Source organism: Hemicordylus capensis, chromosome 3, assembly GCF_027244095.1.
Source record: "Hemicordylus capensis ecotype Gifberg chromosome 3, rHemCap1.1.pri, whole genome shotgun sequence".
Taxonomy (NCBI): Eukaryota; Metazoa; Chordata; class Lepidosauria; order Squamata; family Cordylidae; genus Hemicordylus; species Hemicordylus capensis.
The window spans coordinates 61,688,698-61,715,789 of record NC_069659.1 but is presented as its reverse complement, the minus strand read 5'-3'; the positions used below and the strand labels follow the sequence as shown (position 1 = coordinate 61,715,789).

The 27,092-nt window shown below is 42.4% G+C and overlaps 1 protein-coding gene across 4 annotated transcripts in view; it reads right to left on the bottom strand.

The window, feature by feature from the left end:
* Positions 1-27,092, bottom strand: part of EPHA3 (EPH receptor A3) — a 309,035-nt gene that overhangs the window by 103,524 nt on the left and 178,419 nt on the right. For all 4 annotated transcript variants that reach the window (XM_053308876.1, XM_053308875.1, XM_053308878.1 and 1 more), the window contains 2 exons: positions 5,975-6,130; positions 2,794-3,129 (listed from right to left, as the gene is read on the bottom strand). In XM_053308876.1, the coding sequence (XP_053164851.1) occupies positions 2,794-3,129; positions 5,975-6,130 (492 nt within the window). The remainder of the gene's footprint in view (positions 1-2,793; positions 3,130-5,974; positions 6,131-27,092) is intronic.

Genomic DNA, 27,092 nt, shown 5'->3' with positions numbered 1-27,092 from the left:
ACAAATGGATCTGCCTTTTCACAATTAGATGCATTTCAGATAGCCTGAGAAAATGTGAGAGTCCCACATTTTAAAGCTGAGACTTTCAGCACAAAACTAAAACCATACGCAAACCATAGGAAGAGTCCCTGTTAAATACCATACATTCCTCCTAAAAGGAGGATACTACTCCGATACTACTTTTCAACCCAGTTTTTAAAAAAAATAAAGTTAAAGAAACAAACAAAAAGCCACATTACCTAAGATGGTCAGATTAAGATTGGTCAGATATGTAAGCAACTATTCATGAAGGCAGCTAACCACACTAATGGAGAGCATCCACACCGATTAGAATCACAACCACAATTCCAGCAAAGCATGTAAAACAGCCTCATTCTATTCCTTTTATCAGCATTCATCCTTCATCCACCATACATATTTGTGATAGGCCAGGCCAGGTCAGATATCTAAATAAACCAACAAATGTTAAATTGATGTTCAAAATAACACAGAGTAAATTTAAATTCCATTTTTAACAACTAATTTAAATTCCATTAACAACTAATTCTGTGTGGTATAGCATTTTTATACTGGCCGGGAGAGTGTTCTCTCCAAGGATAATTAGTATGTATTAAATTAAGCAACAATCAAAGAAAATCCAGGTTGAGTTGAATCATGCAACTGTTAAAACCTTTCTAAAACTAAAAGTATACTCTTCATTTATTCAATGTTCATGCACATAAAATGCACTGCTTTTGTAAAATTCCAAAGGCATGACTGGAACTCACTTAAGCCACCTGAACATCATCAATCACAGAATCAGAACTTTAAAGCAATTTCCAGTAGAGCTGATGATGATCCAGACATGGGCAGGGGTGGGGTGGGGAATCTAGGAAATATGTAAGGGCAAAAAATATAATCTATAATGTTATTACCCTTGCAGTGCCAACCAATGCCAGCCTTTTATATGCCTAACACCAAAGCACTTAATTTTCTTCACTTATATTAAATCAAAATTAATCACTTACATGATGGCATTAATTTATATTGGAGATTACTGGAATGAACCTTTCATTAAAATCTGATTTTATTAATAAAACACATTCCTTCTGTGGCAACACACTAAAGTGTTATCTGACACCGATGATGGGGAGTGGGAGTTAATCTGGAAGTAATTCTGCCAGACCCCTTGACAATAAAATCACCCAGCAATTGAAGGCTGCATTCTGCTCCCTTTTAGTGGAGTATATTAGAAGCATCTCCCCTTATGCTAAGGCAACTAAAGAAATGTAAACCTGTCCCATTAAACAGGAAAGGGAAAAATACTATTTCATCCTAGACAGGCCTAATTTTGACAAGCAAGGTGAAGTGGAAAATATGTCTGTACTGTACTACTTTGAAGTACTGGTGAGGACTCTCATGATTGGATGATATAAATACCTGCTCTAGAAAACAAAATATCAGGAAGAAGGGTTGTAGCTTAGCCTTCTTCCCTAGTATGATTTTTGTACAGAGATGTAGTTATCGTACAGTGAAAACAGATGCTGCTATCATAGAGCAAAAGCAAGGAATCTTATAGTACTTGAAAGAATAACTGATTTATTATGGTAACTTCTGTGAAACAGAGCCCACTTTACAAGATGTCCAAAATATTACCCTTACATTGCCTACCCATGCAGAGACATACACATGTGCACCCACAAACACATAGCCTACCATGCACAGCCACGTGTATGCACACACACAAATATGAAATATTTTTAGAAGGTGCCAAAGAGCTCTCAAATTGGATTTGAATCAAATTTTGAAAATTTGATTTGAATTCCAATGGTCCTTTTAAGGGGTAATTCAATTTGAAATACTCAAATCACCCAGATTTGAGTCCAATCAATTCAAATTTGAATCGATTTGCACATCCCTAGTCACAACAACCTTTAGTCCAACAATATCTGGAGTTCCAGTGTAGGGAAGTACAGTGGTCCCTCGACTTACGAACTACCCGACATAAGTATTTTTCGAGTTACAAACGGCAGTTTTAGATCCGGTTTTAGATGCGGTTTTTTCGACTTACAAATTTTTAGATGTGGTTTCCTCGACTTACGAATTTTACATGCGGTTTCCTTGACTTGCCTGCCTGTTTACTGCCTGTTTATTCTTGAAAAGAAATGTTCCTGTGCAGTTTGCAAGCCTTACTGGGGGTCTGGGTCTTTTTTCTAGGCTCCGGAACGCATTAATCCGTTCCCAATGCATTCCTATGGGAAACCGCTTTTCGACTTACGAACTTTTCGACTTACAAATGTGCATTCGGAACGGATTAATTTAGTAAGTAGAGGGACCACTGTATAGGCATATATCATGATAGAGGATGAGTGGATTAAGGGATGCATGATAGAGCATCCCCCAATAGTCTGAATGATGCCTTATGTACTAACAATGCCTGAGGAGATATGTGAACAGAGTTTGCATTTGTTGCAGAGTCTAGTAGTCCCTGGGTTTGATACTCCATTGCTGCCAGAGAGCAGCCATTTTAGATAACAAGGCTTTTAAAAAGACTACCCAAGGCCTGTATTAAGATAAATGTCATTGCTCAGGACTGGATGCAGATCACTGATATGTTGGAGTGGTTTTAGCTGGAAGTTGTACATGACAAGCAATGTTCTGTCATTTCGTCGTCTGAACTTCTTGACCATAGGTGCGAAAAAGTCTTGTACAGTGAATAAAATAGTATTGTACATTCAAGACAATTGTTACCCCTCACTGATTATGAGAATTAGGCCTATGAGAGTAAAAGAAGAACAGCATTCCAATACTCACCAGCTTGATTTGTTGTAATGCTGACTGCAGCAAATTGTCTTGCGTAGGTACTCAAATCAGACACTCCATTCACTGCATCTATTTCAAATGTGTAGTTGGTGTGTGCCAGAAGGTCTACTACAGTCACAGTGGTGTTGGTGAGTCCAATCTGACGTGGAAGGAATCTTACATTAGCACTACATGGTTCACATAGCTTGGTAGTTCCTCCACATTTTTTGCATATAATGTTGAAAGTGACATCTTTCCTGCCTCCAGTGTCTAAAGGCCAGCTCCAGTCTAGGATGACAGATGTTTCATTGATATTGGAGATAACATTCCTGGGAGAAGAGGGTGGTCCTGAGGAAATGGAACAAGAATGATTATTGGCTATCCTTTGCTAATAAGGTTAAAAAAAAATCACTTAAATATTCACTTGAAAATGGTATTATACAAAGTTTATAGTTTTAAAATAGCATTTTAAAAAACATTTCTCCAATCTTCAGAATATAGCTGTTTCTTTCAAACAATTTGCCATGACCAAAAACATCATTCTGAAACACTGACTGAAAGGACAAGTATTGTATTTTAGAAATTTCAATCTCTTTTACTCTTTGGGTGGCATCCAGAATAGTGCTCATAATGAACTCTAGAGCAAGGCTTCGTCATTTCCAAAGTTCCATGAGGCCCCTAAAAAGTTGCTTCTAAGGGTCAAGAGACTTTCAGCAGTGGCATGGGATTCAGCACAGGGGGCTGAAGGGGAGGGATGCTAGAAACCACGAATGGAGGTTTGGCTCTGCTTGCAGTTTCTGGGGATTCAAATTCCTTTTCCTGCAGCTTCGCACATGGTTCCATGCTGTCACTGAGGTCCCCAGACCATCAGCAGTGGCTTCTTGGGACCACCAGAAGTTGGCTCAGGAAGCTTCAGAAGAGCTAATTTTCTAAATGCTACTCTGACTGCTATTCACTGGCTGACACTCTGGAAGTGTGCGAATTGCACAACAGGAGATGTGTTAGTGGAAGACATGACATCACAGCTCTGTGCATTGTGCTGCCAAGCAGGATAGCATGGTTGGAGGGGCAGGGGGGATCAATTTTTGCTGCTTTCCCCCTGCTTCTCCAAGGGCATTTTGACTCCAATATGTCCTTGAGAGCTGCGCATGCCCCAAATATTCTTGAAGTCATTAAATCTTTTTGGAGGGAGGAAGGAACAGTAAAAAATCACTCTCGCTGTCCCTCTGTGGGCATTTCCCTCAGGAACCCACTGGAATATAGGAAACATAGGAAGCTGCCATATACTGAGTCAGACCATTGGTCTATCTAGCTCAGTATTGTCTTCACAGACTGGCAGTGGCTTCTCCAAGGTTGCAGGCAGGAATCTCTCTCAGCCCTATCTTGGAGAAGCCAGGGAGGGAACTTGGAACCTTCTGCTCTTGCCAGAGCGGCTCCATCTCCTGAGGGGAATATCTTACAGTGCTCACTGGGTGGAGTTGCGATACAGTGCTAACATGGCAAAGAATGTTACTGTACTTGGCAGAAAACAGCTGGAAAGCAGAGGAAAGAAAAATCTGCAAAAGCTGCTCTATATGATAATTAAGTAACAAATACAAAGCAGAACTGAAGGGTAATTCTCACTTTTAAAAATAGATAAACCTATGTTTGATTTACTTATGTACAAAGAAGTACATTTTAAGTCTAGGCTTTAGCTACAACTGAATGGGGTGGGGGTGGGCAAATGTCCCTGTGCTCTTGAGAGAGGTGGCCTGCTGGTTACACAGGAACATAGGAAGCTGCCGTATACTGAGTCAGACCATTGGTCTATCTAGCTCAGTATTGTCTTCACAGACTGGTAGTGGCTTCTCCAAGGTGGTTGTTGTTGTTGTTATTTATCCGATTGTTGAGTATTTATTCGAAGGTTGCAGGCAGGAATCTCTCTCACCCCTAACTTGGAGAAGCCAGGGAGGGAACTTGAAACTCTTCCCAGCGCAGCTTCATCCCGAGAGGAATATCTTACAGTTCTCACACTTCTAGTCTCCCATTCATATGCAACCAGGGTGGACCCTGCTTAGCTAAGGGGACAAGTCATGCTTGCTACATCAAGACTAGCTCTCCTCTCCTAATCAGGGGGCCATAGCAACGATGGCTTATAGTTAGAATAGGGCTCAAGGAATTGATTGTGAAACTGGGCAGCATATGACAGCTGGGTTTGAGGACGATCCGTGCCAACTTTGAAGTGGAAAGGCTAAGAAATGGCTCTTGTAACAGGAGTTTAACATTTAATGAGTGATTGCAGCAGTTTGTTAAGTTTTTGTGCCCCCCCCCCATCTTGCTGGGGTGAACTTTATTTGGCACTTTCTTCATTTGTATTGTGACTTTGAGGAAATTGGTTTCTTTTTTAGGTCAAGAGGAATGGAAGGTATGTGCTTTTCGCTAGTAAAAGCTTTGGGTTGGGTGAGAGCTTGCTCTTTGCTCACACACACCCCCAACACACCTCTCTGAAGAAGGTGTGGGCATCTTTGTCCTAGGGATCACTCTGACCTTGCTATGCCCCTGCTTTAAGTTGTACAGCTGTGATTGCATAAGCATTTTGGTCTCCAATATCAGGAAGCCAATATAATGCAAGCTTTTCTAATGCAAATATTAGGGCCAAAACATCATCATTATTCCTTATTATGAAGGCTATACTGAACCATGTACAGATGCACCACACCACTAAATACAGGTTGCTGTGAAAGAAGGCTACTGTTCTCAAGTCACATTTTGGGGTTTCTTGAAAGCATCTGGTTTGTCACTGTGGCAAACAGGACACTGATGAACTTTTAGTCAGATATGTGGGCTCTTATATGTATTGGAAAATACAGTACATATTGCTATTATAGTACTACCAATGTACATGCCAAAAAAACTAGGCACCTGTGCAGATCAGTGCATAAGCAAAAAAGACAGGAACTCTGTCACTTAATGACAAAATAAACTTAAAACGTAAAGCTTAAGCATGTAAAACAATGTTTGTGTAAACATCATCACATTACCATCAAATTTTTGGTAAATGAATCTCAGTGCATAAAAAATGATAATCTGTTTTGGGACTACTACAATATAATGAGTTTTGGATTGAACTGTTTTAAAATTATTTTTAATTGTGAAAAAACAGTGCTGAGGTTGAGATTCAAAGTGGAAAATTTATCGTAATAACAATACTCACTTGTGCAAGCCATAGATGGAGGGTCTCTCTCAGATCGAAAGTAATTCTTTTCACACTTGCAGTTCATAGAACCCTCCACATTTGTCAAACTGTGAGGCGGGCATTTGGCACACTTAACATTCCCAGCAAAGGCTTTGTAAAATCCTGGTCGGCAAGCTGTAAAAGAACAGTAACTGTTTACAATTCCTTGCATTATAGAGTTGTCATTTTTTGTTCTATGGTTGAGTAAAGATGGAGGGCAGAATGACCACTGAGTCCTCAGCAAGATAAAGCCAAAAGAAGTATAACCTGGGAGATTTCTAAACATAACCCTCCCTCCCCCCGCTTACTGAGTGATTTCTTATGAATGGCTTCTAAGGGAGTACACACAGTAATACAAAGCCTGTGTCGAAAAATGGCGTGCTGGATGTGAAGGTTCTTCGAGCAAAACTCTTAGTATCCTGATGAGGCCACCATCTGGCCTTTCTTCAACACACTTGCATGTTCAGAGTAACTCTATTAAAAGTACACTGTTTCTATATTACGGATCACCTAGGAACATAGGAAGCCACCTTTTACTGAATCAGACCATTAGTCCATCTAGCTCAATATTGTCTATACGGACTGGCAGTAGCTTCTCCAAGGTTGAAGGCAGTAGTCTCTCTCAGCCCTAACTTGGAGATGCCAGGGAGGGAATGTGGAACCTTCTGTATGCAAACACACAAACACACATATGCTCTTCCCAGGGCAGCCCCATCCCCCTAAGGGGAATATTTTCTAGTGCTCATATGTAGTCTCCCATTCAAATGCAAACCAGGGCAGACCATACTTAGCAAAGGGAACAATCCATGCTTGCTACCACAGTTCATGCTTGCTACCACAGGACCATCACCTTAAATGGTGCAGTGGGGAAATGCTTGACTAACAAGCAGAAGGTTTCTGGTTTGAATCCCTGCTGTTATGTTTCCCAGACTATATCAGGCAGCAGGGATATAGTAAGATGCTGAAAGGCATCACCTCATACTGCGTGTGAGGAGGCAATGGTAAACTCCTCCTGTATTCTACCAAATAAAACCAAAGGGCTCTGTGGTCACCAGGAGTCAAAATTGACTTAATGGCACACTTCATCTTACCTTACCACAAGACCAGCTCTCCTCCTAAGAGTTAGACTAACTCAACAAAGCAGCAGACATCAAATGCTGTGCCGACACACCAGGGTTTTCTGTCATGTGAGGGGGCCAATATTTCTGCTTATTCACCTTTCTTGTGCAGTCACTTGTGCCTCCAGATACAATGTCTCCTAATCCTCAGGGGCATCATTTCAGGAGGCAAAGGCAGCTGCAGAGGAAATAGCTTGAAATCACACCTCCCCTCACACAATGGAAAATTCTGGCACAACAGTGCAGGTTTGGTCTAGAAGTTGGCTAGTGAAACAGCCTTATGAGCAAATACACTAGTACGACTTCAACTATTTATATACCACTTTCCAACATATACATACAATTCTGCTGCGTGGCCAATAGATTGTTAATTTAAAATGACTGCTTTAATTCATTAATTCATTCCTGCTCCCCCGCCAGCCAACCAATCAATCACCGTTATTACAACCAAAGACCAGCACAGGTTATAATACAGTAATACAGTAAAGTAGATAAGGCAATCAGATTATTGTGAAAACAAGTGTTACATGTATTACTACTATAAACCATAGCACAAGTGAGGTAGCTAAAATATAAAATATAGCTAAAGTAAAACTTCTAATTAAAATAGTAAGGGAACTAACCAAAATGAATAATAGTCGCTATTTAAAATCTGCTGCATAAAATTAATCAATTATTTATTGATTTGATTTGATTTGATTTGTATACCACCCTTCCAAAATGGCTCAGGGCAGTTTACAATTAAAACAAACCACTAAAACAGTAAAGAGCTAAAACAAATTAAAAACAATATAATAATTTAAAAACATTTTAACACAACAATTAAACAATTACAGTGATTAAATCCCCAATATCGGGTTTTTAATTTTAAAATAAACCAGATATTAAAACCCCCCAAATTTTGGAATCCGAGAAAGCTTAGGTGAAAAGATGGATTTTCAGGTGTTTTTTGAAAATTGCCAGAGATGGGGAGATCGTATATCAGCAGGGAGTGCATTCCACAATCTCGGGGCAGCGACCAAGAAGGCCCATCTCTGTGTAGCCACCAGACGAGTTGGTGGTAACTGGAGACGGACCTCCTCAGATGACCTCAATGGGCGGTGTGTGTCATAGTGAAGAAGACACTCTCTTAGATACCCAGGGCCTAAGCCGTTTAGGGCTTTGTAAGTTATAACTAGCACTTCATATTTTGTTTGAGAACCTATTGGCAGCCAGTGTAACTCCATCAGTAAAGGAGTAACATGGTCTCTCCGAGATGACCCAGAGACCAACCTGGCTGCTGCATTCTGAACCAACTGGAGTTTCCAGACTATGTACAAAGGCAGCCCCACGTAGAGCGCATTACAAAAGTCAAGTCTGGAGGTTATCAACAGATGTACCACAGTTCTGAGGTCATTGATCTCGAGAAATGGGCGCAGCTGGCATATCAGAGAGACCTGAGAGACCAGTGAGAGGTGTGAACCCAGAAGTACTCCCAGACTGCGAACCTGTTCCTTTTGGGGAAGTGTGACCCCATCTAGAACAGGCAGATCAAAATCGTCTCTGGAGTTCTGATCTCACACAATAAGTACCTCCGTCTTATCTGGATTCAGCTTCAGTTTATCAGTTTAATGGCCTCATCCAGCCCATTACAGCTTCCAGGCAGGCATTTAGGGAGGATATGCCAGCTCATGAAGAAGTTGACATGGAGAAGTAGATCTGGGTATCATCATCTGGTAACACCCAGCTCCAAATCCCCTAATGATCTCTCCCAGCGGTTTCAGGTAGATGTTAAAAAGCATAGGGAAAAGTACAGAGCCTAGAGGGGCACCATACTTAAGCTCAGATTTTGAAGAGCAACAGTCTCCAATCAACACCATCTGGAATCTATCCAAGAAGTAGGAGCGGAACCACTGTAAAATAGTGCCTCCCACCCACAACACCCTCAGATGTTCCAGAAGGATACTGTGGTAGATAGTATTGAAAGCCGCCAAGAGATCCACAAGGACCAACAGAGTCACACTTCCTCTGTCAATTGCCAAGTGGAGATCATCCATCAGGCCGACCAAAGCAGTCTCCACCCGATAGCCCGCCCGAAAACCAGTTTCAAATGGGTCTAGATAATCAGTTTTCTCCAAGACTGCCTGGATCTGAGAGGCCACCACCCTCACAATTACCTTGCCCAGTCATGGGAGGTTGGAAACAGGCCTATAATTGCTCAACTCTGAGGGATCTAATGCAGGCTTCTTTAGAAGAGGTCTAATGATTGCCTCCTTAAGACAAAGAGGCATCCTGCCCTCCCTCAGAGAAGCATTTATGATTTCCACCAGGCTGTTTACAACAACCTCCTTGCTAGATCAAACAAGCCATGTTGGGCAAGGGTCAAGAGAACAAGTGGTAAGCCTCACCGCTCCAAGCAGCTTGTACACATCTTCAGGAGTTACAAACTGAAACTGATCCAGTCAAATCACATAATAGAAGTCGTTGGGCACCTCCAGCTCAGACATCAAATTAATTGTGGAGTCTCCATCTAGGTCGGCCTAGGTCTCCATCTAGGTTGGCCTGAATCCAAGAGATTTTATCTGCGGAAAAACTCTTTAAACACATCACAGCGGGTAACTGATGACTCCAAATTCTGGTTCAAGGGATGGGGGGCAGATACTAATCCCCTCACAACCTTGAACAACTCAGCTGGATGTGAACTCGCAGAGGCAATACAGGCAGAAAAGAACTGCCTCTTTGCCACACGTATTGCCTGAGCATAGATCTTTAGATGTGCTCTATGTCGCAATCTGTCAGATTTGAGTGGAGTCTTCGTCCACTTGCGCTCCAGTCGCCTACCTTGCTGCTTCAGCCCCCGAAGTTCTTCCATATACCAAGTGGCCAAATTTGAAGTGAGTCGGAGGGGACACTTGGGAGCAATCGTGTCTACTGCCCTGGTGAGCAAGTTGTTCCAATTCTCAACCAGGGCATCAACAGGATCACTGGCAAAGCCAACATTAAATCCCTCCAACGCTTCTTGGAATCTTAGTGGATCCAATAACCTCTTCGGGCGGACCATTCTAATGGGCCCCTCGCCCCTGCCGAAGTGGAAAGTTCAACCTTAACCAGATGGTGGTCTGTCCGTGACAACAGGATAATCACAGGAGTTCCCACCCATGGAACACCGCCCTGATCAGAGTAAAACACCAAATCAAGCGTGAGACCTGCAATATGCATCGGTCCAGAGACCACTTGGGATAGGCCCATAGTTGTCATGGCCGCTATGAACTCCTGAGCTACCCCAGACAGATTGGTCCCGAAATCAACACTGAAGTCTCCCAGCACCAAGAGTCTGGGAGACTCCAATGCGAGTTCCATGACCAAGTCCGTGAGCTCAGCAAGGGATTCCGCTGGGCAGCGGGGCCATCGGTACACCAACAGAAGTCCCAATCTATCCCTGGTCCCCAAACTCAAGTACACACATTCAATATGTTCCAATACCCTGACAGGGACTCTAGAAAGGGAGATGTTATCCTTATAGACCACAGCCACTCCACCTCCCCACCCACATCCCCTCACCTGCTCCTCTAAAGAATATCCTGGAGGAAAAAGCTGGGACCAAACTGGACCACTAGCCTCCCCCAACCAGGTCTCCGTAGTGGTTCGGGGTGGGGGGGGTCCCCTTAAGGGTGCGGGAGGGTTTATTTACCCCTCCTGCCACTTACCCCTCCTGCCGCTTCCCCCCTCCGGTGCCTGTATTTCTTTGAGTAATTTCGCTTACTATTTCTTTGAGCGCCCCTTCTCTGGCACTCTGCTGCAGCAGTTCTTTTAGTAATGGGGTGGCAGGATACCTCCCTGCCGCCCCTTCCCCTGCTTGGCGTGCAGTGCAAAAAGGCTTTAAGCCTTTGTGTGTGTGTGTGTGTGTGTGTGTGCTTTCTTTTGTTGTGTGTGTGCGCACACACATGTACTTCCTTGAGTAAATGGAGCAGGATATCTCCCTGCCGCCCCTTCTTCCGCTTTGCTGCACTTTGCAGCAAAGCGGAACGGAAGAAGAGGCCGCAGGGAGATTTCCTGCCACTCCATTTACTCAAGAAAGTACGTGCTTCTTAAAGCCTTTTTGCACTGCACGCCAAGCGGGGGAAGGGGCGCTCAAAGAAATAGTAAGCAAAATTACTCAAAGAAATACGGTCACCGGAGAGGGGAAAGCGGCGGGAGGGGTAAGTAAACCCTCCCGCGCCTTAAAGGAAACCCCCACCCCAGTGCCAGACCACAGCTCCGCAGTTCCGTGCACACCCCTACTTCAACCCGAGTCTAATAAATTAAACAGAAGCCCTCTAGCCCTCGTTCTCCCCCGAAGTGGCTCCCTCAAAGGGGCGACCCCCACAAGGAGCCTTCCTATAAAGCCCTAAACTGGCTGCCACAAGGAGCCTTCCTATAAAGCCCAAAACTGAGCAGGTGACCCGAGGAACAGGTGAGTCACCCAGGGGCTGGTCCCAATCCTGCCCACACTTCCTGCAGATGTTAACCTGAGGCTGCAGCCCCACAGGGGAAGCAAAGGCAGGCAGGCAACAGCAGAAGGAACCCCAGCACCCACCTGGTCTCTTACTCCAGGCAGCACTGGGTGGGAGGTAGATGGACTCTCCCTTTCCCTCTCTGCTGGGCTTCATTTTAAAATGCAACTCTGGTGGAATGTATAAAATACAACTCTAGTGCACCTGCGAATATCATTGAATAAAAGACCTCTACGATGTAGAAAAGAAAAGACAAAATAGAGAGGTACTATAAGATGATAAAAAATATGCTAAAAATAAATAAAGATGCACTATAGAGTAAAAAGGGAAATAAATTGACTAGCTAAAATGGGATAATATAGTAGAGCCGTCAGTGGTTAAAATCAACTTCACGGATTATGGGATGACAATCGGGGTCCAACAGATCTTGCACGCTACCCTGCAGAACTTGCATTGCACATGAAAGCCCACTTTTCATCCAAGAGAAGCATCTTACTGTAGACTTAGCTGGGGCAACCAGGGCAGCTGAGTAAGAGAGTATGAGTTTATCGTACAGTTTATCGTACAGTAAGGGAGTATGAGTTTATCTCGGCTATCTTTAAAGAAGTTGCAAGTACATGCTCAATGGTTTCCGCCTCCCCAGAGGCACAGGGGCAAAGCCTTTCTGCAAATGGAATCTTCCTGTATTTCCCCTCCAAAACAGTGGATGGAAGGACATGACATTGGGCAAGGGTGAACACCCTTCTGTGGTTTGGTATTTCCAGCTGTGTCAGATATGCAGGTGGGGAGACTGTGAACCTGGAGCTGTCTGAGGCCAGGAAACCAGGTACCCTACTTAGATCCACCTGGCATTCCATATCCAGGGTCCTTTGTTTAATAACCACTTTCGCCTTGTCACAGCCCATAGCAAGGAAGAAAGAAGGGGAAAAGCCCAATACCACCATCCTGTCATAGACTGCCCGCTTCCAAGAGGATTGGAAATTGTCCTGCAGGGTCCCCCCTAACCAATGTCAGGCACTATAGACCAATGGTGGGGGAGTACTTTTGGTAAAGAATAACAGGCAGGCAGTACACAGGGAGGTGTGTGAGACAACCCCCAGGAACAGCTTTCCCAGATGAAGGGAAGGTCTGAAAATCTTTCTGTCATCCAGTAACACCAGACTGAGCTTATAGTGTCACCTGACCTTCCAGACAAAGAATTGTGGGGGGATGTGTGAAGGCCCCAGCTGGAACTGACAGCCATTGCCTTCTCTGATCAGCAGTAGTCTCAATAGCATAGGAAGCAGGGAGCTAGTCCTTGAACTGGAGATCTTCTGGTTCAAAGCCCACAGAACCTGGCGCTTACAAAACATTTCCATTTATTTATGCATTTTCAGAGCTCATCAGTAACTTAACTCATTTCAGTTTGATTTCTTCAGGACATCTAAACAACACACAATAGATATAACTAAATGTGCACAGGTAGATTAATGTACCAGAGCTGGAACTGAAGTAAGAACAGTGAAGTAAACACATTGAGTTTGGATACAAAGTAAATCTACCTCGATATGTGCTACAAGTAGGCTGGCTCTTGCATCAATTTAGCAGGGAGATAGCAACTGTCACTATATGACTCAGCACAGGCCTTTCCAGTGGCTATGTTTTTTCTAGCTATGAGCCTCCTTGGGACAGGAATACTTTTTCTTCGTGCTTTTGCTACGTAAACTGCTTTATGATTTTCTTTGTTGAAACATGAGGTCATTCTCACGACCAGCCCTTTCCAGGTAGGGCAGTGCTAGCCCAAGTAGGGTTGCTTCTGAAAAGTGCCAGGATTGCTCTCAGTCCTGGTGTTCCTCCACCGGGTAGTCTGGGTTTCAAACCTGGGCGAAAGGTAAGGTAGGAGGATGTGTGCATGCCTCCTACCTCATTGCCCAGTCATGTGGGTAAGCGGGCTGCCAGCAGCCATATCTACCATAGAGGCTGGGGGAAGGAGTGTCCTGGCACTAGGGATATCCCAGTGTACCGTGCTGCTCACATGGTGCATATCTGGTGACCCTTTCCCTCACCTTCCATTTGCGCACTGGTTGCTGCCATACCGCTTGTGTTGTTTCAGACATGATGGTGTTTGGACAAACATTTCAGTGAAACTATAGGGAACAAGGTACCTTGGTAATGTGGTACCAACTTTCTGCAACACAAACTGGACGAGGAACCCTCATGAAGCATGTGATGAGGTGAAGCCGTACCCAGTATGCATTGGGCCATCTGCAAAGAAAAATAGCTGCTGCAGATACACTATATCCCTTTGGGATAAAAGTAGGGTAAAAATGGAGATAAAAGAACAGAGCTTCCTAGAGACCTTACTTAATGAAGACAAGAAAAAGTGAAGCAGAACATTGCAGGAAACACTGTAATAAAGCTAGATTAGTCTGCTTATTGTCTCTTCACAATGTCTTTGTGCTTTCTGCATGGCTCAGCTACAGTGCTGTGAAGACAGCAGTTACGAGGGAAATGAGCTAGTTAGAACCCTGCTGTCCCAGCATGCCCTAGTGGGAGGATTCTGATTTGTATCTTCGCCTTAGGCTATCTTGCACTTCTTCTATCTCTGTGTGTCAAGTGAACATACGATTATTCAGTGCTACAGCCCTCAGGAAAAATAAAGAAGGCAATTATATTGTAAATTAAAACCTGGAAAGAGGGTGGCATGAAAAGGTGGTCACACCAATTTTATTTCTTTGACATAAAAGGGGTGGGTGAAAGGAATGGTAGCTTTCATTTCAAAATATATTTCCTTTCAGGGGCAGAAAGACCTGATTTATTGTGCCGGGAATGGCACATTTGACTTCCTTAGATGAAGGACACTTTCTGTTTCAAACCAGTAAAGAACACTCATTTTCACAAGGTTTTTAACATGGAAATGAGATGTGAAAAATATTTGCATCCATTTTAAGTATGCTAATAAATGTAACTGATAGTATTGCAGGATTGAAAATGTTATACTTATGACGTAGGGGAACAGGGAGGCAGAAGCTAGATAGACCTACAGACAAAGGATTATCACTTGCAGTATTCTAGGCTGTAATTCTGTCCACTGGAACATATGATGTAATTATGTAGGTAACATAACATAGGTCACAGAACATTGTGAGAAACTCTTAAGTAATACTCCAAAATTTCTCCTTGGAAGTAATCCTGAAATTCAGAGAGAATTTCAGTTTCTCCTTTGGGAAACCTTGCAAAATTCAGAGAGAAGTTCCACTTTGGAGAAATTTCTCCACATCCCCTTTTGGGAGTAGGTTTGGGAAGCCTACACCCAAACCTTTCGCATCAAAACCGATGCAAAGTACATCTCAAAGCACAGAGCCCTCTTTTTTTACTGGACTTCAAAGCACTTTGGTCTTGAGGAAAGGTATACTTTTAAATCCCTGCTTGCTGACACTACTGCTACATTAAATTAACTGAGGGATTCCCAACGTCTTTCTACACACAAATAATCAGGGCCATAGCCCTAGGTGGGATATCCCGGGACTTTCCCTCAATGTTCAGTGTTTATTATTGTTTTTAAAGACTAGGTAGCTCATTTACCTACGGAGATATAACAAAACAAAACAAAACCTCAAGCAGTGTTCTACCCAGTTTCACATTAGAAAATACACTTATTTATATATTTGTTATTTTTATACCACCTGATATGTATAGGTGGTGTATGCCTGCTTTCCAGTGTTGTCAGAAAGGATTAGAGTAAAATTTCTCATTAAAATGCAAGTGGTGCATGTGGGCAGAACACACATTGCGGGCTTCAGCGGAACTTAGGCATTTCTCTCTCTCCCTAGATTCCACCTGTTGTAGATAAGCCCCTTTTAGTTTATGGTCCTTGATACAGAGAACAATAACACCAAACGCCAACTGTAAATATAAATGAATGACATGAGGCAGCACTAGATACACAGATAATTTCCTGTATTGGCTACTCCGGGGTCCACTTGTCTGTGCAAGGTCAAAGCAACTGTTTATTTGTGAAATGAGCCAAACTCTATGTTCTGACTGGAACTCCATTATTTATGCTCTGAACAGGAGTACAATACATTGAGGCAAATTCTGAAACTTCCAGTGCACTACAAATAGATATATGCAGTCATTAGGCATGATGAACAATTGGAGGCAAAAGGATTTCCGTCTTTTGTTCCTCTTCTGCTCTCTCTCTCTCTCTCTCTCTCTCTCTCTCTCTCTCTCTCTCTCTCTCTCTCTCTCTCTCTTTTTCCCCAGAGGGAGGGGAGAATCAGGGGTAAAACAACCCACCACAACCAAATGAAAATAAGGGAAATCAGTCACCATAGCACATACTTAACTTCTCCTTCCACATGCTTTAACAATACAAGGTGTCAACACTCCTAGAATACACCTCAGACATCTCCATTCTACAAAGAGAACACTAGAGTATTCCAATTCTGATCAGGGTGAGATAGTTTCATCTTTTATCTCTGGAACTTCTGTGCTAATGCTTCCAATGGCAGAAAGAGCTCTTATACTAATCCAAAGAACCAAAAGATCTTTATCAACTGTGCGTAAAAGAGAGAATATTGCAGAATAGACCACCTTAATGTGAATAATGTGACCTTAAAGCTTTGACACCTTTTTAAAGCTTTGACACCTTTTTTCAAATAAACTGTACAATGTTCTATACAAAATAAAATGCTGACTTCTGGATAGAGAGAGATTTCTCTCTGTCTTATAATATTCAAACCTGGGATCGTCAGCTGAAGCTAAATGATTGGAGATTCAAGACAGGTTAAAGGAAGTAGTTCTTTACAAAACATATAGTTAAACGGTGCCATTTGCTGTTGCTGGATGTGGCAATGGCCACCAATCTAAATGGCTTAAAAGCAATTAGACAAATTCATGGAGAATATCAGCACCTACTAGCCTTGGTAGCTGTATACTTATATCAGGATCATAGGTGGCATGCCCCTGAATACCAGGTGCTAGGGAACACTAACGGGATGGGGCAGTTGCCCTCTTTCCTCTGCTTGCAGGCTTCCCAGGTGCACATGGCTAGCCACTGCATGAGTGGACTGGATGGTCCACTTGACCTGACCCAGCAAGGATTTTTTAAAATGTTCTTAACATGTGCTTTCTTCTTATGCATAAATAAAGGTAAAGTGTGTCGTCAAGTCAGTGTTGACTCTTGGCGACCACAGAGCCCTGTGGTTGTCTTTGGTAGAATACAGGAGGGGTTTACCATTGCCATCTCCCACGCAGTATGAGATTATGCCTTTCAGCATCTTCCTATATTGCTGCTGCCCGATATAGGTACCAGCGGGGATTTGAACTGGCAACCTAGCTTGCTAATCAAGTCATTGCCCCACTGTGCCATTAGGTGGCTTAAACAGCCCTCTCTAGAATGTGATTCTTTAGTGTTCCAAAGAACTGCTGAATATATGATTAAGGTCATAACATTCTCACTTAATCCAGCACTCTTACTGTGCTGTCCACTTTTATTAGTCTCATTAAATAAACACAGGTTCCAAAGTATGAACTACTGGAAGGGAAGATTATCTCACTGGAACATATTTTTCCTTGTGCTGTTGCATAATTCCTGCCTCTATTAGTAAAATGAGTGTCCCACATACTGGTGCCAAAATGAACACAGGTGAATGAAGTAATGGTCCATGCTGCTGCAGGGGACATACCTGGAGGTATGAAAAAATAAAATAATAATAAAATAATAATAATCATGGATTGGGGGCAGGGAAATCCCACATTGTTTTGTAAAAGCACCAGACAGAAAATCTTTCAGTTGCACCTGTGCCATTGCCAGATTCTGAGGACAAGAAATGGTAGTTGATGACTAGGAACAGGCAGAAGCAGAAGAGCATGACTGTTAGGGGATATGGTTACATTTAGCAGAATGTGAACTTTACAAAGCACAGATTCTGATCAGCCTCAAATTATATATTTTGTGGGTGGCTAGAAAGGCTGAGTGGGATGCTCAGTCATTCCCAGAAACTATAGGCTGTCAGTTGATAATATTATCTGAAAGGTTGATAATATTATCAGAAGAAAAAGGGGGAAATAGACATAAATGTCAGATAAATTACAGACTGCACATCCACATTTTTGAACACATACAAAGAGATAAATACAGTTGATAGTATTGGGGAAACATAATTTTTTGCACACAAAGTTTGATGATAGGATTTTGGGCACACATCAGGGAAAACATTAGTATGTCAGGAGAGGAACAGTTGGTTTTAAAGGCATACACATTGGTAGCAAACCATTTTCAACTTCTGTAAACTTGGTGGGAGAAAGTATGGTTACAGACTGAAGTATTGACAAATTTCCGAGAATGTGGGGAAATACTGAAGAATGAGATAACAGGCACCAAGGGACAAATCATCAACAGACAAAGAGAAAGACTAAAAGACTGAAGTATTGTATAGGGAAGAAAATAAGACACAAAACCATAGATAAGATGTCAAAATTGGAAAAGTAGCAAGTATTAACACATTAAACTGTAGGAAATTAAATGAGAAAAAATAAAAAGAATGCAAGTGGTAATAACAGGGAAATTTGCAATCCTCCAGGACTTATTTCTATAAGCAAACAGGGATTTTGTGAGGAGGAGAAAGAAGCAAAAATCACATCTCTATCCCCATGTACTGTCCTGCAGTTGAAGCCTTGAGCACAGCTAGTCTCCCCACTCCTTTGAAGTGCGGAACACTTGCTCCATCATCTTAAGGCTACAGGGCGTATCAACCAGTGGCTCACATCTGGATTAGCACTGTGCTTGTGCAACAGTGCTGATATCAATGCTGATGCTACACAGGACGAGGAGAAGGGTGATTTTCACCAATCTCTACTTCCCTCTGAAGCCGGTGTGCCTTCCAAAAACATGTCCCTCCTGAGACTCATGCAGCACTCAGGAACTTATTTCTGGGAGGCACAGTGGGCTTCAGAGGACAGGAGAAATCAGTGAAAAATCACCCCTCACCCTTGTACAACAGCCTAGCATTTGTGTAGATGTCAGCACTTTTGCACCAAAACAGTGCTACTCTGGATATCAGCCAGGAAATGTAAAGTTATAACTGCTATTCAAGTACAATTAATTTATTTTACATAAAGGAAGGGGGTAGCATCCAGACCTTTAGCAAAAAGGTGCTCTATTAGTAGAAGCTCCTTCTGTAAGTGGAAATAGTTGCACTTGTGCAAAGACTTGCACGAGAGCAGCTCTTGTTTCTTCAGGGAAGGAGCTTCTGAGCACTACTGTGAGTAAAAAAAGATAAACGTAATATTAAAAGTTGGTATAGAGTAATACATGTTAGTTAAAGCTGAAAAGCTACATTAAAAATTGAAAAGTTGTTGGTTTAAATGTATAATCTAGAGGACAAAAAAAGAGGTGCACTGTAACACAAACCTAAGATCTAAATACATTAGTATAATTATTTCCATGGGTCCACTCTCAACCTAACGTACTTCACAGGGTTGTTGTGAGGAGAAACTTAAGTATGTAGTACATCACTCTGGGCTCTTTGGAGGAAGAGCGGGATATAAATGTAAATAATAATAATAATAATAATAATAATCCCCCAGTGAGGCACTACCTTGGCGTGGTTGTGGGGCTTGTGTGCTCTGAGGAAGGTGAGAGCTATGCCAGAGGTCCAACAATACTGGACAGGTCTCACCAGAGGAGCCAGACAAAGAGTGCCTCTCCCATCAACAATATGGTGAAACGTAAATAAATCTATACCGGATTGGTCATCACCCGGGTCAACAAGGACCGGGCCAGGTGCTATAGTCCCTGCACATCTGGTGGCAAGTGGGCAACAGGACTCAGGATCTTCAGTTGAGCAACCAGGGCTGGAGACTGCAAGGTTACTGGAAGAAACGTCGCTTAACCGGAAAAAAATACGAAAAATGCCAACAAGGAAATAATGATCTGCTATTACAAGTCTAGTCCAACTAGAAGAGGTTATTTAAAAAGAATGTACCAAATTTGGAAAGAGAAGTATCCAGATACAGAAATAATAGAATAAAGGCTAGCAGAACAGAGAAGATACATAATCAGAAATAAAGTATTCGCAGGAGTTGAGCTGGAAGAACTGCAAAGAGCAACACAGGCTCAAGATATGGAAGAAGAATTACCACCAATTGAAGAAGTTGCTCAGGCGCAGGTGGAGGAGGTGTTGGAAATCGAAGATGCCACTGTTAGTGAACTGTTTCAAAATCAAAACCAGGCAACCACCCCTTTGCCTTCACCTCAAAAACCCAAATGCCATTTAACAGAAAAGCAACAAGAACTAAAGCAAAAAATAACTGAGCACATGAACCAAACAACCACCAGGGTTCGACTTCCAGCTCAAAAAACAGTTGCCAAAAAACAACTCGCTCAGGCATTAAAAGATGTGAATGCTGCACTTGCAGAAATAACAACCAATAATTTGCAAGAAACAAACCAACTAATGTACAGTGCAGCAACAATAACAACACAAGAGCTCAGAAATAAGATCAATGGACCTGTCAAAAAAGAAAGTAGTACATCACCTAAATGGAAGATTCGATTAGAAAATAAAATCTCCAGGCTTAGATCAGATGCTAGTAAATTGAAAGATATGAAAGACAAGAAGCTGAAGAATGAAAACACCAAACAGTATCTGATCCAAAAATACCACCTAGATTCAAGGAAAATTAGAGAAGTCCTGGAAATAATAAAGCAGCAAATAACAGCAGTGTCAAAGAAGATTAGCAGGTATGAAGCCAGAATCACACAACACAGGCAGAATCTCATATTCCAGTTGAATCAGAGACGTTTCTACCAAAGCATAGAAGGAGAAACTGCAAGAAACCTAGAAACACCAAATAAAGAAGAAACAGTGCAATTCTGGGGGAAATTATGGGACAATCCGATAGATTATAATAAAAAAGCAGGCTGGATGAAAGAGGTCAAAAATGTAACCAACAAATGCAAGATCTAATAATAACACCAGAATTAATAAGTGAAAGAGAAAAGAAAATTAAAAATTGGACTGCACCAGGCAACGATGAACTGCATGGCTTTTGGCTTAAACACCTAACAAGCCTTCATAAACAACTATCAAACAGTTCAATCACATTTTTCAATGAGGTGATATTGAACAATGGCTAACAACTGGGAAAACTCATCTCATAATGAAAGACCCAGCAAAAGGTGCAGTTCCAAGTAATTATAGACCCATAACCTGCCTGCCAACCATGTTCAAATTATTTACTGGAATAATAGCAGATGAAGTCATGCAACAATTATTAACTAACAAACAGCTTCCAGTTGAACAGAAAGGAAATTGCCCGAACACCAGAGGCACAAAAGACCAGCTGCTGATTGACAAAATGATTTTAGAATATTGCAAGAGAAGAAAAACCAATCTAAGTGTTGCATGGATTGACTACAAGAAAGCCTTCGATTCATTGCCTCACACATGGATACTAAAATGTTTAGAAACAACTGGTGTCAGCAAAAACATTCAGATATCTATAAAAAAAGAAATGAGCATGTGGAGTACACAGTTAACAATCAATGGTGAGACACTTGGACAGGTTAGCATTAGAAGAGGCATTTTCCAAGGGGACTCACTATCCCCTCTGTTGTTTGTAATCGCCATGACCCCATTTTCACAAATACTAAAGAAAAGAGGCCTCGGATACCAAATATTGAAAACATCAAGTAAAGTCAACCATCTGCTGTACATGGACAATCTGAAGTTGTATGGAAAGTCCCAGTCAGAAATCGAATCACTGCTAAACACTGTCCGTATATTCAGTAGCGGTATAGCAATGGAGTTTGGATGAGACAAGTGTGCTGCATTAATAATGAACAGAGGGAAAATAAGAAAAACAGAAGGAATAGAACTGCCCAATGGAAGCAAGATCAAGAACCTGGAAGAGAAAGAACATTACAAATACTTGGGCATTCTCCAGGCTGATAACATCGCACAGACTGGAGTTAAAAGAAAAATTGGAAGTGAATACATCAGGAGAGTTAGAAAAATCCTCAAGTACAAACTCAATGGTGGGAACAACATACAAGCCATAAACACCTGGGCTATACCTGTTATCAGATACACTACAGGAATAATAGACTGGACCCAGGCAGAGCTAGAGACACTGGATAGTAAGACCAGGAAAATCATGACCGTCAATCATGCTCTGCACCCCCACAGTGATGTCGATAGGCTATACCTCCCTCGCAGCTCAGGTGAAAGAGGAATGCTGCAAGTCCATCAAACAGTAGAGGAGGAGAAAAGAGGCCTTGAAGAATATATCAAGGACAGTGAAGAAGATGCACTTCAAATGGTCAATAACGAGAAACTATTCAACACCAATGAAACAAAGCAGGCCTACAAGAAAGAACAAGTCAAGAACAGAGCAGAAAAATGGAAAAATAAGCCACTGCATGGTCAATATTTGCACAATATAAGTGGAAAATCAGACATCACCAAGACCTGGCAATGGCTTAAGAATGGCAACTTGAAGAAAGAAACAGAGGGTTTAATACTGGCTGTGCAAGAACAGGCACTAAGAACAAATGCAATAAGATCAAAAGTTGAAAAATAAACCTCAAACAGCAAGTGCCGCCTTTGTAAAGAAGCAGATGAAACCGTGGACCACCTAATCAGCTGTTGTAAAAAGATCTCACAGACTGACTACAAACAAAGGCATGACAAAGTAGCGGGGATGATACACTGGAACATCTGCAAAAAATATAAGCTACCTGTAGCCCAAAATTGGTGGAACCATAAAATTGAAAAAGTTGAAGAAAATGAAGATGTAAAAATATTATGGGACTTCCGACTACAAACAGACAAACATCTGCCACACAATACACCAGATATAACTGTAGTCGAGAAGAAAGAAAAACAAGTGAAAATAATCGACATAGCAATACCAGGGGATAGCAGAATAGAAGAAAAAGAAATAGAAAAAAATCACCAAATACAAAGATCTACAAATCGAAATGGAAAGGCTATGGCAGAAAAAGACCAAAATAATCCCAGCGGTAATTGGCGCCCTGGGTGCAGTTCCAAAAGACCTTGAAGAGCACCTTAACATCATAGAGGCCACAGAAATCACCATCAGCCAATTACAAAAAGCAGCTTTATTGGGAGCAGCCTATATTCTGCGACGATATCTATAACAATTGAGAATAAAATTCTGGCATCCCAGGTCCTTTGAAGGACTCGATGTCTGGATAAAACAAACCAGTCAATAACACCTGTCTGACTGTGTAAACAAGAAATAATAATAATAATAATAATAATAATAATAATAATAATTCCTTACTTTTGAAAAATCCCACCCAAAACACAATTTAAGAGTCCATGTGACATATTATGGTCAGCAAAGTCAAGAGTAGAGTTAACAATTCTGACTACAGCAAGTCTCATGCATTAGCAAGAATCACAGTGCACTGTAAAGCTCTTTATTTATTTATTTCTTACTAAGGTATCTCTCACAGCAGGAATGTCTTATAATGCAGATTTTCTTCCAACTCCCACCATGCTGGGCAACATTTTCAACAGACTCCATTGTGCTTGTTATACAAAAAGTCACAACCTATTGAATAGCAGATGCTCACTAACATGGAGCTCTTTCTTTTTAAACCACAGCATTCCTCTCCCCCACCCCTGCCTGCCTCCTAAGGAAACATTTCACACTTCAATAAAGAGTGGACTTAACATTTCCGAATTGGCTTTTGCCAACCAGGAAGGCCAAGTGCAGAGAACAAGCACTGCAGAATGAAGCTACTTCAGCATGTTAAATTTTCCGGAAAAAGCTTCTAACAAACTGAAGCAGATGCAGTTATGTTTCCTTGAACTGACTGAGGAGTTCGTCTTTTCCTACTGTGAAGAATTTCCTTACTCTTCCGTATTGAAAATTTGCTGAATTTAGACTCAACTTGTTTAATGCTGTTGGAAAGAACAGCATTAAACAAGTTCAGCACAAATCCAGTCAATTCTCATATACAGAAGGGTAAGGAAATTCTTCACAGTGGGGGTGGGGGGGAAATTCACAGCCAAATTAAGGAATAGTTTTCAGCACTTCATATTGTTTTGGGATTTACCATGCTCTAAGGCAGTAATCTTAACTATTTTTCAAGAGAGGGCCACTATGGCAACAACAACAACAAAAGTGTGAAGACTATTCAGTGTGAAAACCACTTCCCACCACTCTGACTTGGCTCTATGAGCTCCATAGGGAAAGCACTGGGAAAGACGACACTTTTTCGTGCTCCATATGTGTCTTCCCAAACCTCGTTCACAGGGGCTCAACTGGCCCTCCTTCTCTTAAAGTGCCCCCCTGCATAGGGGAAAGTGGAACATTGTGCAGAGGGAATGGTCACCTCTGTGCAGTGTTAGGGAGGCTAGGTAGGGTGTTCAGTTTCAGCAGAAGCTTCACACAGGCCTAATAAACAATTAGTCAAGGAGCCTGACTATGAGTTGCTGATGGGAGCTGCCACTGGCTCCCAGGCCTTGCAATGAAGTACACTGTTCTAGGATGTGGCTTCTATACAGTGCCTATCATACCACTGGCTGAAAGTAAAGACTGGGCCAGGCACCTGTTGAACCAAGATGGCCCAAGGCAGCAAACCCAAATAGTAAACCTATAAGAGGAACAACGGAACACAGGAAGCTGTCTTATGCCTAGTCAAACCATTGGTCCATCTATCTCAGAATAGTCTACAGAGGCTGCCAGCGGTTCTCCAAGGTTGTAGACAGGAGTCTCTCTCCGCCATATCTTGGAGATGACAGGGAGGGAAATTGGAACTTTCTTCATGCAAGCATGCAGATGCTCTTTACAAAGCAGCTCCATCTGTAAGGGGAATATCTTACAATGCCCACACATGTAGAGGTGATTCTCACGATCACCAGGGGTGGGCTGGGAGGGAGCGGAGGTAAGCCTGCTCTTAACCTACCTTCCCTCCAGATGACCAAACCATCTGTCTTCAGTGCACCTCCCATGCGCCCACACAGGCAGCCCTGCTCCGTGCAGCTACAGGAGGCATGGAGCAGGGTGGAGAGCTCTGGGGATGGAAGTTGTTCCAGCTTCCAGATATCCCATAGTGCAACGTTGGACACACATGTTGCACTGGGGATTCTCGCATCAGATAGATGTTCTATGCGTCTATCTGTGTGTCTCCTCAGGCTGATCTCAGACACACGATACCCAGTAGCCGGGGTAAGGGTGAAAGTGCATCTTAACTTCAGCTAACAGCTGGATTTATGAAGAGGGTTAGGTGGGTGGGGAGCAGATGGATCTGTGAGGATCCCACTGCTTCTCACAACCAGCATAAACCCAGTTGGGCTGCCCCAGGCTGGGTTAGGCTGGCCGTGTGAACAGGCTCATTGTCTTCCATTCAGATGCAAACCAGGGTGGACCCTGCTTAGCAAAGGGGACAATTCATGTTTGCTACCACAAGACCAGCTCCCCTCCACACAGACCAGCTCTCCTCATAATAAACTCCCCATAACTGATAACATGCTGTATTTTAGTAATAGAATACCTCAAATCTGCTCTCTGAAGGCAGCCTTCGCATAATGCCTAAGATAGGGTTGGTTACTCTTCACAGTATAGCTATGCAAATACAGCATATGCACAGTGACATTTGATTTCAACACTCTATGGGGGGGAAAAGATGAACATCTCTGCCTCTGCAGTGATCAGATTGCATATGATACACTTGAAAACAGACGCAAGTGAGGAAAACCTTTTCAATTGTTCTTAATCTTGCCCATGAGTAAATTTCTGTCATTTACTTCCCACTTAATATTGTACAGTGATCTGTGACCTTAACATTTTAATCAGATATATTTTATATTGGCTTTACTCCCAGGTCAAGTTATTCAACAGAAACAATTCTTTCCCTTTGTTTAATAACTCTTACTGGCAGACATATTAATTATATGTACATAAGAGATAGCTTCATCCCAGAGGAAAAAACATTGTACCTTTTCAACTGTACTCCATAATAGCTTCACATTTTAGTTGTCTAGAATTTTGTATCTCTTTCTGTAAAGTGCATTACCACAGTAATGATTGATAATAATATAGTCTAAAAAGTGTGGCAGTCTGCCCACTGAGATAACATAAGACCTATATTAAAAGAGCTTTTACATTATGAGTCCACTAACATTTTACATTTTGTACCAGCCCATGAGCAGGATCTAAATAATTGCACAACTAGGTGCATGCTGTTCAAGATCCTTTCCCAGGACTGTCTGTCTAACAGTTATCTGACTCTTGACTGTTCTGGATGATTTATCCTAACTGGCCCCAACCACACAGGATTAAAGGTGAGTGTGTGCGTGTCCCTGGTGTACTGTTGTACCCCTGGTGTACTGTTCCAGTTTTCAGAATTGTGTTAGTGTGGTTGATCCAAACCAGCCCCTGACACATGATCTGAACACTACTTTTGTGTTGTGATTTAAACGCTACTTTTGTGTTGTATCTAAACTGTATGCGATTATGAAAACTTGAATTTCATAATCCACCATTCAAAGGGTGAATGGGGGAGTGGAGAATGGGAAGTGCATACTAAGGTTCATAACAACATGGGGTGGACCATTTGGAGTGTGTTGTCTGAATCAGCCCTAGGAAACTAGATTAGCAAAATAAAATAGAACAAAATGGAGGGCCAAATTACATGTTCTGCTGTTAGGGCGGCTGCGCTTGTTTTGTACACAGTAAATAGTCGGACCCATGATCCAGATCAAAATTGTGGGGTGGGGAGATGGTGGCTTTAATCTCTTGCCCTGACCATGATTCCAGTGACAGTCTAGAGCAGGGATTCTCAACCTTGGGTCCCCAGATGTTATTGGACTTCAACTCCCATAATCCCTAGCCCCAGTGATCTTTGGTTGGGGATTATGGGAGTTGAAGTCCAATAACATCTGGGGACCCAACGTTGAGAATCCCTGGTCTAGAGCCTCCCTCATTCAACAGCAGCTGTTTGTACCTGAAGGAAAGGTTCTAATTTGCCCTTCATCCCTATGCATCTTATTTACTGAAGCAAAACTAAACCAACAACCCAGAATGACATTAAAATATTGGTGAATAGTTTCAATTGGCAAGTTCGAGCATTATTTGAATCAAAGATGAGAATTTATCTCCTAACATTCATGTTATACATGTTGAGGTCATTCAAATGGGGCAGTGGGCAAGGCTGCAGAAGCCAGCCTTCCCCACACACAATCTCCGAGGAACGTCTGAGTGAGCAGATCATGCACTCAGATGGTTTGCCACCGTCTGGGATGTGTTATCCCAGCCCCTGGAAACCCCACAATGCACTGCACAATTGTGTGGTGCATTGTGAAGATCCCACCCCCCACCCCCAACGTCAGTGTTTCAGCCCATCAGTGCGTCAGTGCCAGTTGCACACGATCAAGAAAATGTGGTTAAGGGAGCACTTGCTCCCTAGGTGGATTTGCCGCCATGAACCGAGCCTCCGGGCGATTCTTAAGGGCAGCCAAGCCCGGGCTTGGCAGCCCTTTCTTG